At 45.2% G+C, this 18,312-nt stretch overlaps 1 protein-coding gene across 1 annotated transcript; it reads right to left on the minus strand.

Annotated features, from left to right (window-relative positions):
• Positions 1 to 5,101: 5,101 nt before the first annotated feature.
• Positions 5,102 to 9,822, minus strand: LOC147885396 (uncharacterized). Its single transcript, XM_087396364.1, has 3 exons — positions 8,908 to 9,822; positions 5,680 to 8,801; positions 5,102 to 5,482 (listed from the first exon to the last, which is right to left on the minus strand). Exons 1-2 carry the CDS (start codon positions 9,695 to 9,697, stop codon positions 5,701 to 5,703), a joined length of 3,891 nt encoding a protein of 1,296 aa, XP_087252490.1. The 5' UTR covers positions 9,698 to 9,822; the 3' UTR covers positions 5,102 to 5,482; positions 5,680 to 5,700.
• Between the last annotated feature and the right edge of the window lie 8,490 nt (positions 9,823 to 18,312).

Consider the following 18,312-nt stretch of genomic DNA (forward strand, 5'->3'; position numbering starts at 1 on the left):
CCCATTGCAAGCCATGGTGGTGCTTCGCGAGCTCAGGCAAGCAAGCTACTTTACCATTGCCTCTTCTTTGATCCTCTAGAGGACCAGCTGCCTGATCAGAATTTACCCCTTCTATTTTGTCATATCCACCAGGAAGGCAAGTCCATCGTGCAAAGTGCTCTATGTCACACTTGAGAGAATTGCAGGGAGCCCATCTTTCCAAGCCATGCTACAGGAGCTGCAGCAAAGAGTACGTGAGCGGCTCTTCCTGTTAGGAAATGGAGTCTAGAGTAGTACTATACTACTTTATATCCTAGAGTGCCACTTGTCACTATGGGACTTATCCCATATACATTTGACACTTAGACTGTGTGTGCCTATCCTATAAAAGCATTGTACTTTCATTGTTATAATCATCAAGCCTTTGAATTCAATCTTTAGTTTGACAACTCTCCAATTTGAAGTGTTGCCCGGATGACGAGGACAAAATGGCTGTCCTGATGACAAGTATGACACAAATGTGTATAAGCCAAATGCAAAGTGCTATATGCCAGATTCAAAATGCTATGTGCAAAATTAAAAGTGCTTTGTGCTAAATGCAAATTCAAATGATTAAGAAGATGAATTCTAAAGAAGTATTCGACAAGTGCAAAGTGCTATGTACCAAATGCAAAGTGCTATATGCTAAACTCAAATTGCTATGTGCTATATGCAAATTCCTATGTGCTAGATATAGATCGATATGAACCCAAGGAAGGGCACGTTCCTTGGTCTTATAATTTTTGGAGAGGAAGTGTGCCAACTCTCCCACCACACAAATGTGTGGTTATGTGCTAGATGCAAAGTACTTTAAGCCAAATGCAAAGTGCTATATGCCAGATTAAAATGCTATGTGCAAAATTAAAAGTGCTTTGTGCCAAATGCAAATTGAAATGGACCCACAAAAGGAAACATTCCTTGGTCTTATAATTTTGGTGAAGAAGTGTGGTAACTCTCCCCCCACATAAATGTGTGGTCATATGCTAAATGCAAAGTACTAAACTCCTAAAACCCATAAGTTGCAGCCAAGTGCTTTCGTGCATACATGCACCCTTGTTCACATATTCTTGTGGGTCCGATCCAATCGGGCTAGGCGTCGGTAGAAGCAAACAGTTTCGTTTTTGGAAACTCCATGATGGCCTTTCCAAATCTTGCTAAAGCTATGAGCTAGGGGTTCAGCCCAGCCCGGGGTGAGGTGAGACCTCTGGACCTCTGTTGTACGAAGGTGAACCCGAGTTGTACGGCTGTATGACGGACGAGCTGCTTGCTGTATGGTGGGTGCACGGACTGGTACGACAGGTGCGAAAGCAAGTACATGGTGACTGTACGACGAGCAACTCAGATCTGAGGCAAGAAGCTCGCCATAGCATGGAAAACTGTGCACAAACTCTGTGTGATCGGGCGGCTGCGACGTTCTGGGGAGCTGCCGCTTGCGCTGGGTGAACCATCGATCAACCGCTTCAGCCCTGCCGAGGAGGCCCTCATCGTTAGGTGGTAATCGGTGGAGATGTTGCTGATGGAGATCCTCATAACGAAGTCACATGGCTTAGTGGCATCCCCGGGAAGGGAAAAGGATCCATAAATTTGTTCTCTATCGTGATTCCATCCAAACTCCTCGTCAAGAGCAAACCCTTTCTCCTCCTCTACCGATACTGCTTCTTCATCTCTCCCCATCTATAAGGATTTAAAGTCCTGTCTTTGTTACGCCGCGCCGAGAAGACAGGGCAGCGACGAGGGCTGAACCACGTTTAAAGTAAAGGCCCTTTAAACAGACTGCCAAGTAGCCACCCAAGGGCTGCCATGTGGCCGACCCAGGGACAGTCAAACGACCTAGATCAGGTCGGTTGACCTAACCCAAGTTAAGTTAACCCGACCTTGGTCGATCAACTGGCCCAACCAATATTAGGTCAACTTGGTGGGCCTAGTTAGCTAGCCTCAAGCTCTGGGTAAATAGCCCCCGACACGGCCCAAATACAAAGAAAATAGTACTCTTTCCAGGGTGGGCACACCCACATAGAAATCCTCACTCATGAGATGCCCTAAATTCCCTCACCCTCTCTGCAGCACACAAAGTCAGAGGAAAGTCGATGAAGATGCAACCAGACCCTCCAGCCCGGGAATATTGGATTCACCTCAGGGAGAGCACCTGACAGCTCAGATCCTCGAAACATAATGCCACCTTGAACAGCAAAGAGATAAGTTGACAATGTGCACGAAACTCCAATGTAAAGAATGTTGAGCTGTATAGCACATCCCGCCCAAGATCCTCAGGTGAACACATCATCCAGGAACCCTGAACAATGAACTCGGTTATCTGTCCTACTTATAAGCAATGAACTTGAGAACACATCTAGTTCATAGCTTTGTCTCCCGAGCCTTTGCCTGCCAAATTTCAGTTATAGGAGCTGCAATCAGCCTGCTCTCCCTCCCACAAGCCCTCTCTGGTTGTGGCACCTGGGGGGACCCATCCCTCAGTGTTAGAAAGCAGGAACAATTCTGAGCAAGGGCTGCCCTAGGAGCATCAGACTTGTCATCAGACTCGTCCTTGTCTTTTGATTGGCCCTTGTCCTTCAACTGGCAATCTTTGCCTAGATAATCCTCTCTTCCCACAAGCATAGCACCAGCTCCGTCCTTTCTTCTGCACTATCAACAGTGCTTCAACACCACCCGGAGTGTCCTGCAGCTTACCTTGAGACAGGAGAACAGATTCCTCCTCAAAGAGAAGGGAGCAGAGGTCATCAAAATCCAACTGAGAAGGGAACAGATTCCTTGCACCGCAAAGCTTGAGAAACCATATCATACTATGGTGGAAGCTTGGTGAGGATAAGGGCAGCCAACTGAAGAGAGGATAAGGAAGCACCCCTTGCCCGAAGTTGGTCATGGATGACCTTGACCTTCATTAAGAAAGGCTGCATCAAACTACGTGTAGGAAATTCAAGATTGCAGAGCGGACCCCGCAAAGTGACAGCCTGCACAGAGGAGCCCCGGGCATAGAGATCCTCCAACTTAGCCCACACTTCAGAGGCACTAGTCAGGGTTTGCACTACCAGGGGGGGACCTCCTTCATAATGGTCCGTACCGATGCCGAGTGTACCTTGGAGTCATGGTCCTCCCAATCCTGCAGTTCCTCAAGGAAAGCTTCCTCATCCCAACGGATCAAGTTCTTTGAAAATTCGTGCTTCTGCTGAACGATCTCCCAGAGACCCTTGTGGATGAGACCTTCATATTCAGCTTCCAATGAGTGTAATTGGGTCCTCCTTGTTCATACGGGGTCCCATGGTCCCACTCCAAGCACTCACACACTAGTTCAGATGAACAGCCCTTCTGAAAGGAGTTTGGGTGGGAGAAGAGGTGAACTGGGGAAATAAAGAGGAGGCGGCTGGAAAAGAAGAGGAGGCAGGGAATGGAGGAAAGGCTTCTGCTGTTGCTGTCCATGCCTGACTTTAGCCTCTCTCATGCACCCTTTCAGCCCCAATCTTCCTTGGTCTCCCCCGATAGCTCCTGCGGTCCCGAACAGTCGACCTCTTCCAACAGCTGACTCTGTCAGCCCCAACTGGATCTTTACACGATCTCGTTCAAGGCACATGCGATGGCTTCATCCATGCGCGATGCAGTAAGGGCCGCCAAAACGATGTCCCCGCTCTTTGCAACGCGCTTCCGACCTGCAGCACACAGACCTGATCTGATGCTTGCTCCAAACTCACTTCGAACAGAAGCAAACTACCTTGATGTGGACACCTGCAATAATTGCTTGTCTAGGTCCCAGCTCCGAAAACAGGTGCTCTAATACCATGTCAAATGTTGCAAATGCGGAAGCATAAAACACGACACAGCAAGAGAGAGAGAAAGAGTACGACTCAGATCTGAGGCAAGAAGCTCTTGTTACAGCATGCAAAGAATGTGTGGGGGGGGGAATAGAATGCCTCCGGGAGGAAAGGCCCTATAAATAGGCTACCAAGTAGCCGACCCGGGGGCTGCCATGTGGCCAACCCAGGGACAGTCAACGGACCAAGATCAGGTCAGTTGACCCGACCTGGAGAAGGTTTGGGCCTGTACAATTGTGCTTCAAGATCTGGAGAAGGCTTGAAAAGTGAGTGGATGGGATAGGCAATCTTCCTAGTGACAGGAGTGGTTCCTTACTTCAGCATGCTTTGGAGAGAGAGATTCCCAACTGTCGTTTGTCGCGCTTGAAAATAGTGCAATTAGCTCTTCTTCAAGGCAACCTGCTTTATCCCTACTCAGCAAGCTTTAGGGGTAAAGATTCCCAGTGAGAAATAGTGCAATATGGCTCTTACTGTTTTATCCCGGCTATTATTACTCATGCATGATATAATGTCAATAAAGAAGGGGTTCATTCAAAGCTGCTTGAGTAATTCCCACGTGTCATATAAAACTTTCACATCTTGACTTGAAAAATTAATAAACACCTAGATGAATCCAGGAACATTCCCAAACTCATCCTCTAAAAACACAACATAGTGCAGTTTCAATCTAACAATAGTCACTCATAAGATTGAAAACCATAAACTCCATCACGCATAGTAGGGACTAGCTACTATGACATGCCCACTAACGTCATCAGCGCCCAACAATGGGTGTAGACCATAGTATTAAAATACAAATCCACACACCCACACATACTTGAGCATCGATTTATACCTAGATGAATCCAGGAACATTCCCAAAGTCATCCTCTAAAAACACAACATAGTGCAGTTTCAATCTCACGATAGTCACTCATAAGATTGAAAACCATAAACTCCATCACACATAGCAAGGACTAGCTACTATGACATCCTCGCTGACATTATCAGCACCCAACAATGGGTGTTGACCATAGTATGAAAATACAAATCCACACACCCACACATACTTGAGCATCCATTTATACAAAGTCTTCGTACTGAGTTTCTATCGGCACTCCGGAGGTGAAGGGCAGACTCAGCCATGACGAAGGCTAGCACTAAAGGAGAAGGCTAAAAGTCCAGAATCTCTTCATTCAAGCTACGACTGCTACCACATCTTGACTTGAACAATTAAAAAGAAAAACAACATACATACAACCTTGCTGTGGCATTACTAGCCATTTTACTGCAGAACTGGCATCAGATCAAGTTTGTAAGATCATCACACAGGTCCAAAAGCTTCAGTTACTAAAACCATCTTATTTCATGAACTGGTCTTCAACAACATTATTCTTCATAATATAACAGCACCATTCTGCCCATAGGGCAATAACCTTCAAACCAAATCACACTTTCTACAATATCTATTCGGGAGTGCCAACTTCAGTTGACACAATTGCTGTATATAGGTTTTCAAGTCAACTTCTGTTGACCACAACATGCACTACGGCATCTACTTCTATACTGTCTTTGTCAACTTCTGTTGACACACCAGACATTATAGTTTAAAAAGTGGATCATGCACCCAGTCCAAGATGATAGAAGCCTCGCCATCCAATCTGCACAGAAGCGCAAGCAGAACCGATATCACTAGAAAGAACCAAGAATGTGCCGTGGTGGTAACTTACATCCACTCACCTTTCTAGTCTATGAAAAAATTCAAATGTTATTGATGACACCTAGCTACCCTATGATATTATCCTCTGTCTGATTGACGACAACATGTGTGGCAGATTATAAGGGCTACAGAGCTTACCTCGAATAAACCACATATAGCTCAGCTCCAAATGGTTCCCCATCGAACCAATGTGAAACGGTGCTCTCTTGCACAGCACAAGAGAGGCTCCGGAAAAGGAGTCAGTCCTGAACAGCCGCTGACATCAAGAAACTTGAAAGATTTCAGCCCCACAAGTTCTGCAACAGGCAAGCTGTTGAGAGCTACACAATTTCGAAGGCTCAACCATGAAAGCTTCTTCAACTTTCCAAACCCTGAACCATGGAACGATGCAAGCGATTTGCATCCTTCAAAATCAATCCTCTTCAAAGAAGTGAGTGCTCCAAATGTTTCAGGAAGAGATGCCAAATTTTGGCAGCCGGAGAGGATCAACTTTTGAAGCTTTGGAAGGGCTCCTGCTGAAAGGTAAGGCAGTTGTTTGAAGCTGCAACCTGCCAAATCAAGCTCCAAGAGCTCAGGTAATGAGCCGGAATTTCCTATCACATTGGGGATCATAACGAAATCCCAGCATTCAGCCATGTCTAAGTTCTCCAGTTTAGGAAGTGAACAAATTGCTGGAGGAATACATAGCAACCTAGAGCATCCCCTAAGGCACAACACCACCAAACTACTCAGCTGACCTAGGGTACTTGGCAGCTTCCGGATAGCTGTATGGCTTAAGTCAAGCCTTTGCAGCAGGAACAGAGAACCAAGGTCATCAGGCAAATATTCCAATGAACGGCAGCTTGAGAGATTGAGATGGCACAGGTGCTGAAGCTTGCCCACCGACCTTGGAAGGTAAGTCAAGTTTTTCAAGGAACAGAGATGAAGAACCTCAATTTGTCCTAGCTTCCAAAGGTTTGTGGGTATTGCCATAGCTGCACACTCCTGAAGTCCAACCAGAATCTGGATTTGTTCAAACCAAGGAAGTGAGTAGGAAAGATTGCTGCATCCACTCAGTTCTAGAACTTTGAGCTTTCTCAAGGATACCATGGACGTAGGGAGGCAGTGCAGTGAATAGCACCCCAAGAGGCTGAAGTTTTGGAGGGATGATATGTGGCCAACAGTTTCAGGCAACCTCTTCAGCCTTACACACATACTGAGGTCAAGAATCGTCAGTCTTGAGAGGTTCCCTAGAGATTTAGGGAGAGACGTCAAAGACAAACAACCGGACAGCCGAAGAAATCTTAGATTATTTAGCTTGCCTATCGATTCTGGAAGGGACATGAGGTGGGTACAAGATGACAAGTCAAGAAGCTCTAAAGACTGCAGAGTGGAAATGGAATTAGGAAGCAGCGGGAGCATCGTGCACTTCTTCAGATCCAAGACTACAAGTTGCTCCATGCATTTCATTGCCGTTGCTGAAATACTCTTCAACCTCTCGTTACTGCTTAGAAGAGCCACTTTCAGACTCGAAAAGCGGACACCAGAAGGAACCTCTACAACACTCCCACAGACCACTGATAGTTTTGTAGCTTTGTTAGAAAGATTGTCCTCGGTCCACTGAATCGGGCATCGATCAAACTTAGAACCTGGGATGAAAAGCCGACAATCTCTCGCGCCGAGATGACTCCTACCTGTTCTGTGTTGATAGCGAGTCAATTCTCCCGCATTAGGTTTAGCGATTTCTTTATTCCTCATGAACGTTTCTCCACTCTCAACGTCATCGGGCATTATGCAGGCAACCATATCAACCGTTTCAACCGCGCTCTGCAAAACTTTGAGCATCCCCAGGATCGGTTCAAGGGTCTCAGATTCTGTTTTCTGTGTCCCACTCTCGCTTAGCGAAGGCTGCTTCTTGTTCTTCCCCAGGATCGGTTCGAGGGTCTCAGATTCTGTTTTCTGTGTCCCACTCTCGCTTAGCGAAGGCTGCTTCTTGTTCTTCTCGTACTCAGCCGAAATTTTCCTCTCTCCCTCAGATGGCACTGCTGGTCCCAATTTCCTCTCGATAAGCGCTTGGGCAAGGTCATAAAATCCCCCGGCAAGCCTCCAGTGTAGTAGGAACCTGCTTTGATCTGAGTAGTTTACCTGAGCCACACTATCGACTTCTGTTTCTACCTTCCAATCTATCAACGACCGGCTGGCTAATATGCTGAGCACCACGAAGATCTTTTCCTCGTCCATACCATCTCCAACACCCCAAATGTCCAACAGGGTGGACAAACTCACCCATTTGTCCTTGGGAAAGGCAGCCAAATCCAAGAAGCAATCCTGTAAGCAAGGATGCAGTTCGCCAAGAGCATCAAAGAACGGGAGAAGTGCCAACGGGAAGGCACTGTATTCTGTACCCTTTTGTAGCACATGCTCTGCACCACAGTGTTCCACTCGTATCTTTCCTTCCTCGCACGCATCTTTACGTGCAAGGCTTTCCTCCTCTCTTTTTCCTTCCTTTAAATCCACATGTACATCCAGGATCAATAGCGCGTTGTCCTTCACTAGGTTGACCACAGCAGGCAGACTCAGACAGTCTCCATTCTTGTACACCATGCTCGCAACAGCTTGTATTAGTCGAGGGACCCCGCCACATTTTCTTGCAAGGGCTCTTACAATCGAAGTCGCCTCTCCGCTTGGTGGAATCGCTGAAATCGCATGAAATAGAGAGATTGCTTCATGTGCCTGCAACGGACCCACTACTTGAACAAATGCATCGCCCGTCGACGCAACCACTTTCCTCTTGCAGGAGACAACCAGAAGCCTTCCTTTGTCCCTCCCGTCGAAGCACAAGAAAGGTCTGACATGCAATGGATTCCAAACATCATCCAGCACCACTAAGCCAGGAAGCCCCCCCGAAAACCAGTTTGTCAACGCAGCCGTGCCTTCTTCCAGAGAACTGAACGTGATTTTGGATCCAGTGATTTTCATCCATAGTAAGGTTTGCAAAGAAATGAGATCGGGTTCACGGCCAATAGACAACAGATATGCTCCCCCGGGGAAATGCGCTCCGATCCGTTTGTCGCAAGCTACGTAAGACGCCAAAGAAGTCTTTCCGAGACCGCTACTTCCACAAATGCCAATTAGAGGGGGCCCTCGTGGATCTAGTAATTTCTTGATCAACTCTTCTGCTTCGCTGGCGAGAAGCTCCTGCCCCAATGAGATAGAATCAACGTCGCAGTCGTCATGTTGCACGCAAGTGTCAACTTGTGGTGACTCTCTCTTCAGTCCAGCTGCACAGGGTCACGATAATTCTCTGTCAGCAACGAGAAACAAGACCTAAGCTTATATCAAGAGCATTCGGGAAGACGAATCCAGGGCTATTTAAGAAGCGCTCACAGTCGTAAGAAAGAAAGGAGCTCAATGTTTTCCTGAGGAGAGCGCTGGAGACGAAACTCGGGCGCAACTGGCCCGCGATGAGAGTGTCCTTCAAGCGCGCTACAGTGGAGGTGAGCTTCGCGTAGATATCTTGCATTGCCAGCCGCAGGAGATGCAAGTTGTTGTCTACCACAGTCACGGCTTCGATGCATCTGTTGGCGAGGTCGATGGCATGGATTTCAGGCAATTCGGTGGGCGTTTTCTTCCTGGAGAACAAAGCGTAATTCAAGCCCAGTGAAAGGACGTCCACGCAACGTGTTTGAGGCGTTGGCGCGTCACGTTTGTTCCAGTGAGAACAAGCGCCGAGAAGGCCTCGCAGGGAAGAGCGCTCGTCTTTGCTCAGCTCCGGCTGTACGGAGCAACAAGCCGCGTCACCATAGCGGTGAGCCACCGCGAGCAAAAGGTTTCGGACGCCGTGGGTGATGTGGAGGAGGGCTCGGAGGACGTCGAATTGCAGGAGGGAGTTGAGGGGAGCGACGGATGGATAGTTTTGGAGGAGATGAGTGGGAAAATGTGAATGGGGTAGGGGCAAATCGATGGGGAAGTGCTCGAGTAGGCAAGTGAGGAGGGGAGGAAGCGCGGAGAGGTGGTGCTGGAACGGGGCAGGAAGAGGAAGGGGGATGGAGAGGCAAAGGGAGACATGGTGCAGGCAGAGGGCCACGGATTCAAGGAAAGACGAGGAGGAGCAGCAGCACCCTGGTGGAGGGAGATGATGGCCCGGATTCTTGCCATTCTTCTTCTTCTTCTTCATGGCTACCCACAACAAACAGCAGCACACAAGCACGAAATGTCGTGCATCTTCTTGGTGACAAGGTTATAGTCGCCCACCCATCCCCCTGCGAGGAATCTGCAATTCTCGGAACACTTATTTAAAGTATGATGCTTTAAGCACCGTGCCGTTTTTCTCCCTTGAGGGGAGCCATGATCCATCTAATTTTGGGCTCCCACTTTCTCCACTTCAAATATTTAATCATGGCATTGGATATCAAAGTCAATGCTTGATTATAAACTATTATAAACTTATGCTAGCATTGAATTTAACAGAACACATCTCTTGCCTTAGCTTATTTAATCTTGTGTTTCTATGGAGATAGAGAGAGATGCTTTAGGGCCTTCATATGGGCTAAGGAGACCGATATATTGTAAAACCTGGGAAGCCCTCAAAGTACCCAAACAATAGGGCAGCCTGGGTATCCTTGACATTGATTCCAATAATTATCTCTTTGATTGGTAAACGGATTCCAAAACTATCAAAGTGGGTTCATGTGCTAGTCTGAAGTGGTATGAAAGATTATTCTTTGATGTGCCCAAGCAGGTGAAAGGGTCTGACCTCATTGCACGGTTGCTTACTGCTTTGGAAAATTGCAATTGGCAAATGTTCTTGGAAAGGCTCTGGAGGGCTACGAGGCGATGCGAGCCTAATTGAGCTCTAGTAATTAAGGATAAGGCTATTGCTTAATTGAACCTCTCGAGTGCACGCAGCATTTTCAAGAAAGGATTGGTATACTGGTCTCACAATTGGGACTCATGTAAAGACTGAATCTCAATACAAATGTTTAATGGAAGATAAGTCTTTGTCACAGGATTTGAATAGGAAGTGGGGGTTGCATAGGTCTCCTATCTGGTGGCGAAAAAGATTCAAGGACATTTGGCATAGCTACCATATTGGGAAAATCAGCTTTGTGCTCTGGAAATTAATATATCAATGGCTAACAGTCTGGGCTAAGTTAGCCAAGTGCATTCAGGTAAATCCGCTGTGTCCCTCTTGTGGGAGGGTTGTTGAGCATGTTCAGTATGTGATATGGCTTGTCCAGTCTCTGGGAGTGTGTGGGATAAAGTTGAAGTTGTTGTTCGAGTGCCTGGTGGACTTGATGTTGAAGTTTTATACAAGTTCGAATTGGAAAATCATCATGCAAGGCTCTTGCCTTCTTTGCCTACCTGTTGGCCATGGCTTATATCATGGAGGGAAAAAAGGGGGGAAATAAGGATGGCTATTTTGGATGTTTTTCACATGGAAAAGCATATTTTGGATTTTTCCCTTGGTGCATGACATAAGAATCCAAGGGAAAATGAGACATGCTATAAAGAAAATGTCACATCAATGGTTCTCAAGAGTGTGGGAAATAGCACCTTGAGGTCTAGAGCATGAAGTGGTATTTCCCATGGTGCATTTGCACAGCATAACAGAAATAGCTATCAAAATTTGGCCCATACATGGGTTAAACCCCCAGGCCTATGCTATAAGCAAGTACAAAAATCCTAAACAGGTAATATTCACACAGAGAACACTACTGCCAGCTTTGCTAACATGCAACCAACTAAGGCATCTACCTTCCCGATCATCACCAGAAAAACTCTCATCAATCTAGCCAGATTTGTTTCTACATATCCCCCTTGCCACACCTACTGATGAGGCATTGAAGACCTTTTGATTTCTCAAAATCCAAATCGATCAACAAATAGATCCTCTAATATATGGCCAGCAAGTTGCAAGAGTAGACCGATCAGTACCATTTTCCAATTCGAACCAATATGGAACTTAGACACCAGACCCACCTCCTAAATTATTGCCTCCACCTTCATCCAAAACATTCTAGAGACTGGGCATCTTCGAATTAACTCCATGCTCTCTAGCATAAAGTGCACAATGGATTGATTTTAGTCAATCACTTTCCAAAGTAGGGAATTAAGTTTCCCAATCTTGCACCCTTGCCAAATCTCCTTAAACCTCTTGTTCCACCATCCCAAAGTCCTGCGAGGCCCCCCACTTTTTGTGAAGGTTCCTCAATTGGACTCAATCCTCCAGCAAGCCTCTATACACCACCCTAGCCGATAACTTCAGTAACTTCATTCTCCCCGGTACCCACTGCATCGTCCTTTTTCTTGTCACCTTGACACAGTTTGTTGGCCAACTTTCCAGGAGCATCCCAAGCGCCCTGTGGAGGAAAACATTTTCCCTCACCGACAGAGAAAACTTGCTAGCAGCAAATATCACCAACACTTCACCAGTCTCCTTTTGTAGCCTTCCAGATTTGAGACCAATACACTAATCCTTTTTTAAAGATACTACAAGCCAAGGACATGCTCGGCACCACAATAGGACCTTTCCCCCACCCTAACTGCTTTCCCCCACCAAATTCACTCCCCCAGATTGGCCTTTCCACTCCAACTTACAATTACCATCTTCCACGGAGAAACAAGGCCAACAACCAAATCTGACCCTTTCACCTTCAAAGGGAAATCTGAGAAGAGTTTATCATACCACGGTAAGCCATCTCAAGAGCCTACCTTCACTCCTAGCCCAGATCCAATTTACCACCACTGAGTTACTTCCACCCAAGGGCATGGTTCCCCAAACAATTTGGGCAGCCACTTCCAAATCACTATAACATTCTTTAGCTCTATGTCAAGTAGCATTAGTCCCCCCTACTACTTTGGAGCCTTAAGGGGTTCTAAGGGGATATAATGCATATATCTCTTGCCCCCTTCTTCAGCCCAAATAAAGGCTCAAAAGCATCTCTCCACTTCCAATCAGTGACTGTCAAAATTTCCATATTGTTGCAACATACTTATTTGTAGTTGATAGGATATGCCTTGCTACCAGAGCCCTAGCATTCCAGCCCAGGGCCAGCCCATGCCAACATTTAAGCTTGCCTTTGTTTGCTCCTTAACCAGAGCAATCTCTATTTCACATTCAAGCCTAAACCAAGGGGTGCACCCAAATATCTTACTACCTCACCACGAGGTATCCACTGAACCGACATGATGTTTGCCCGACTTGGCATAGGATCGAAGGAGGACCTAAGAACAAATAATTTTGACCAGCTACAGACCGACTCTAAAGCATCGTAGTGGACCAAAATAATCCTTTTTTGGGCATCCAGACATGTCGGACTTTCCTTGCAAAAAGTCATCTGCAAACAACCGTGATACAAATTGCTCCCTAGAAGGCAAGCTCACCCCCTCCAACCAGCCTGAGGTAGTAGCCTATTTTATTAGCAGAATCAAAGGCACAGAGCTAATGGCAAAAAACAACGGGGCAATGGGGCAACCTTGACAGATAGATCTAGTTAAATTGGAGTATCCCACCACACCCCCATTAAGGCATAAAGTAGCAGATGTGTTACCAAATAGCATTGTTATCATTCTTGAAAACTGATCTCCAAACCCCAATTTCCTCATCACAGCGAGGACAAACTCCCATAAAATCTTGTCATAAGCCTTATCCAGATCAAATCCCCAACAAGAATCATTTCTGCCCAGAGGTACAACCATAATCCAAAGCTGTACTAATGTTAAGGATATTGTCAAATATATATCTTCCTTTCACAAAGTCACACTGCTCCTTATTGACAATTTGTAAGCAAATCTCCCTGATCCTCAATGCTAGGGCCTTTGCCAAAATTTTATATGAAGTATTTAGCATGGTAATTGGTCTCCAATCACCAACATTGATTCTATTGTCTTTTAGGGAACAATCTAATCAAGCCAATATTGACTTCCATAGATAGAACCTCTAGCTACAAAGGCATTGGCATTTCAACCAAAGCTTCCCCCATCCCCACCCAAAATTCAACAAAGAATTATGAAGTTAGACCATTTGCACCCATGGTCCGATCCTTCTTCATCTTTAGCAAAGACTCCCATAGCTCTATCTTTGTAAAAGTCAATAGTCTGCTTTTGACATTCCCTCTTCACGGCCTCGGGGAAAAAAATTTATCAAGCAGTCACCCAACTCAAGCCATAGCTGTTTGCTTCGAATTTTGGCATTATCAACTTCCTCCAACTCTGTATTCTACAGTTCTTGTTCCAATTCAGTCAGAAGAGTAGCCACAATGAAGTCATCCTTTGACTCATTAACCGCCCTACATAGGGAATTTCTTAGATTGGTTAGATCTTCAAAGCTCCATTTCATCATTCTATCTCTTTTATCCCAATCTACCCTGATGGCCAAGAGCAATGGTATCCGAGCTGAGAGTTCTCGATTGAGTCTAGATTTCCCTTATCCTCTTGCGAAAGGATTTTGAATACTTTTTTGTTTTTTGAACTTAAAGGACACATCCCATGATCATCCCACTTTCATCTAGAGACTTAAACCACCAAATCAGAGGAACATGGTTAGGTTTTAGTAAGATACTCCCCCTCCCCTCATTGGAGCACAAAGCCACCACCCCTCTCCAAAGACATAGATCATATCCAGCTTGCCCACTTTAAATTCATCTCCTTTCCTCCTATTGGACCATGAGAAATGATTCAGCCATCAGGATCCAACTCCATGCAATCAATGAGCCCAAATTCCAAAGCATAAGCCCTCCCAAGGAGTCGAAATCTCCCTACTGGGATGCGATCAATCCTACAAGGATTCAATAAATTCAAGTCCTTGCCCATAAGCTGATTTTCATAAGAGAGAATCGAATTAATACATCGATCTCATGAGCTATTTAGAGCATAAACACTAACTACATTCATGAAAAACCCTTCCATCTAAACTGATGCAGCCAAAAACCAGCCTTCTGAATCGAAGCTATCTCCTTCACAACCAAGACTCCTTGACTAACATTGTCATACCACCTCTCCCCCTTGCCGAACAATTAGCTAGAACTTCAAACCCCAAACCACTAATAGTGGACCATAGAGGATATTGTTCCCTACTCTTACGTTCTTGCAAAAGCATCACATCCATGCTTACTCGATGCAATACTGACACACACCCCTTCTGCTTTATCGTATTGCAACACCCCCTAAGATTCCAAGATAACACAGCAATCGACCTTAACCTTCACACAAATCTCTCACCCTCGACCTGCTAGTTTACAATAGCCCCGTAAGCTCTTTGAAGAAGTTGAACCTATTCTCCTTGCCTTGGCCCGCGTTACGAGCAACTTCCTTCATCCTTTTGGACATAGATTTCAGCGGATGAGGTTGTAACATTTTGAGAGCTTGGCTTGAGCATTTTCTTCTTTGCATGTCTCTCATCTAGCGTCCTCTTCTGATGATTAGCCTCTTGCATCTCCTCCTCTGAAGGATCTGGGGGTCTGTACACTTGAGCAGCCTCATCGTTAAGCAGTAGGCATTCAGACCTTCCTTCACACCAAATCATGGATTTTTCAACCTGCTCTACATCTTTTGGGCCCTCGACAACATCATCCCTGTTGTCAACCTTCTTCTCATCACGAATCGCCCCAAGCTCCACACATGCATGCTTCAATCCTCTCCGAGCTTCATCATGCAACACTCCTTTACTTCCCCTTCTTTCCCATAACATGCCAGAGATCACTCTCCTGATGGTGATTCGATAAAGGATTCTTAGTACTTTCACCTTTCTTGGCATCCTTCTGTACTTCTCCACCATTTCGCTCACTATTTGCACTACATGTGTCCTTCTGTGCATCCTCTTAAACATTCAATTGCATGCCCTCATCCGTATCTCCTACATCCATCTTTGTATAGGCCAATCTCCTAGGACAATTCCTTGCAAAGTGCAACATCTCCCGACATATAAAACGTGCATTCAAAAAAACCCGAAAGCAAACCTGCTACACCATTAGGAAGAGAAGTTTAGTGGTTCTTAGCATCTATCCCACAATATCCATGTCTTCCTAAAGTTTGTAGTAGATTTGGCCAATGGAGGTGCCAAGAAGACTTGTCCCAGAGTGAAGTGGCCATCCTCTCAACTGTCTCGCCAAGAATTGTAAGTACATTGGGGAAATCAACCCATATTGAACACTCATGCAATAGGAATTCATCAATGCTGAAGCTCTGACTCCAAGGTATGACCAATACGGTTGCCCCAGAGAACATAAATAATCAGCCAACCAGTTCATCTGAGCTATTTAGAAACCAACCAAACCAGGAAAATTCCCTTACCTAGGAACCATGTAGTAAAACCAATCTATGGAATATCTCACTCAAACATAAGAAACTCCTCCAGCTCAGCCATTGAGGGAGCTCTCCCAATAAAGAATAAGTACAACCCGCCCCCTTGGCCAACCTTGTAAGGTAGGTTTAATCTCCACTAGATCCAACCTACATGTGACTGCATGTCTCTTCTCGTTCTCGAACCAAGGTTTCTTGACCACCTCCCTAGCCCTCCTTTCCACGTCAACTTGTACAAGCTTCATAGTAGTCTCATTATCTTATTTTGAGAAACTGCTATCGATCCATCTTGCAAGCGTACCAATGTACAAAGGACATTTTGATTCATGATTAACTTCAATCCCATCGATTGGAATCTGCGCCTCCCTATCCTCAAACATCCCCAGGATCCCTCACTAGACTCTTGACCTGACTCTCCTAGCACTTCAAACATGATCCGCTCTCGATTATCCTCGCATTCCTCTTCAAGCTATCTTTGACACTTCCCACGTGACCCCCAAACTAAGCTCCAATGAACAAGGTGAAGCACTCATGCACCCAAGCCCTCAACTGCTAGCCCTCCTCCTCCCAATCAACCTTAACCCTCCAACTATAGGTATCCATACCTTGGTGTGTTAATAACCATACCTATTTTGGTGGATCACCCTTGCTTTTGGCGTAGGCCTAGAGGTTTGTCCCTCTTCTTGGCCACCTTTTGTATATGGGTCTTTTTTTGGAACTGATCCCCCTCCCTCTTATTAATAAAATCTAGCATGTTAATGAAAAAAAAACCTTGTGTTTCTATGATATCTTCTTCATATAGGGCTCATGTCCTAGAAGATACATTGCCTTATAAAAGTTATACTATTTAACTCTTGTTGACTATTCCGTCCGACCACATCACCATACAAAATTCACTTCATTGTTAAGACTTATTAGTCAAAATGTGTGCTATCATAATGTAAATGAGCTCGCTTAACAATACTAAATTTCTCAATGTCACCAAGCTTGGTATGAATAGTGCCTATGAAGCTACCAACAATTGAGTACCTTGCAACATCAAGCCAACAATTGGATCTATAGTATAGGAAATTGATAATGTGCACTAATACATGGTCCCTAGGAGTTACAATTGGAAATAGTGCCCATGAAGCTACTAACTATTGAGTACCTTGCAACAATATCAACCCAACAATTGGATCCATACTATAGAAAATTAATGATGTGCACCAATACATGGTCCCTAGGACCTACAATTGGATCTATAGTATAGGAAATTGATAATGTGCACTAGTACATGGTCCTTGGGACCTATGAATCTAAATTATATGTTGTGTCAAAAAAGGAGGAGTACAAAGAGAGAGATAGAGAGAGAGAGAGAGAGAGAAGTAGAATTTTATTATCGTCCTCGGGAGGCCAAAAATGACCCATGGGACCTAATCCTGTACAAAAATCTCCGCTGTAAAGGGGTCAAAAATTTTCAAGTTCTTGACGGTACAAAAAAAGACGAGTGACAAAAGATCCCAATGTTGCCGGAGAGGCAGTGGAGAGAACTGACGAGATTCGAGTGGTGTTTGCCAGTATCTGCTGATAGTCATCTCTGATGTGTGCATATCAAGGGTAGTATAGGGCTATATGTATCTACTTTCTGCAAATCACAGAATCTACAAACTCTGACATGTTGCGGCAAATTTAGCCAAGCTCCTGTCTCTATTGCCAAGGTATGTGACTGTGTGCGAAATCTGGCAATATTCCTGCGATAGAGAAGAGGTATGGGAGTACTAATGTATGGCTAAGCAGGGGCATTTGGTGTCATGAAAGATGACCGGCATAAAGGATTTATTTGATCTTGATAGTATTCTAGCTTGGTCCTCTTTTTTGCTGTCAACCATTGGATTTGTAGAGTGCATAGTAGGGACAACTAGAATTCTTGCATCTTGACCTTTTCAGAGGGCATAGTTAGGTATGATTCCACTTTCCATCTCATGAACCATTTCCTTATATCTGTCCCCCATCCTGTGCAGATGATCTTGCTTTTATGATTCCTCTAAAGTTTCATACTAGTAGTCCATGCTCTATGTGGCAATCGTTCTTTTGGCATTTGTTGTACTTCCACTAGGTACTGCATCACTCTGATCAGTGCATGGAATTCAATTGGCCACCTACCCGTTTCCAATAAGAGGATTGAATAAGGGGTAGTTGCCTTGACTCCTAGATGTCTTCGTAGGAAAGCTTTTTGCATGTTTTCAATCTCATTCCATGTGGAGAGAGAGATGCTGGCCCCCATACTTCTACTCCATATAACATTGTTTGAACCACATATGCATCAAACAACATATTCCAAATCTTCCAGTTTCGAATGTCAGTGTGCCTACAACCGTTTTCAAATTGATAGTACTTCCCCCAACCTGTGTCCAGCCTTCTTTGTGCACATTGCCACCATATGTGATCGGTTGGTATGTCAATTCCCAAATATTTAAAGATATCGACATATTCAATGGGCTACCCCTC

Source organism: Dipteris shenzhenensis, chromosome 25 (assembly GCF_047967505.1).
Source record: "Dipteris shenzhenensis isolate YYH24624 ecotype China chromosome 25, Dip_SZ_1.0, whole genome shotgun sequence".
Classification (NCBI taxonomy): domain Eukaryota; kingdom Viridiplantae; phylum Streptophyta; class Polypodiopsida; order Gleicheniales; family Dipteridaceae; genus Dipteris; species Dipteris shenzhenensis.

What these genes read in the sequence shown, in the direction of transcription:
- LOC147885396 (XM_087396364.1), bottom strand. Translation starts at nt 9,697, where the DNA reads ATGAAGAAGAAGAAGAAGAATGGCAAGAATCCGGGCCATCATCTCCCT. An exon ending in CTCCTTTCTTTCTTACGACT is followed by an intron (nt 8,802 to 8,907) that starts GTGAGCGCTTCT and finishes GACCCTGTGCAG; the next exon opens with CTGGACTGAAGAGAGAGTCA.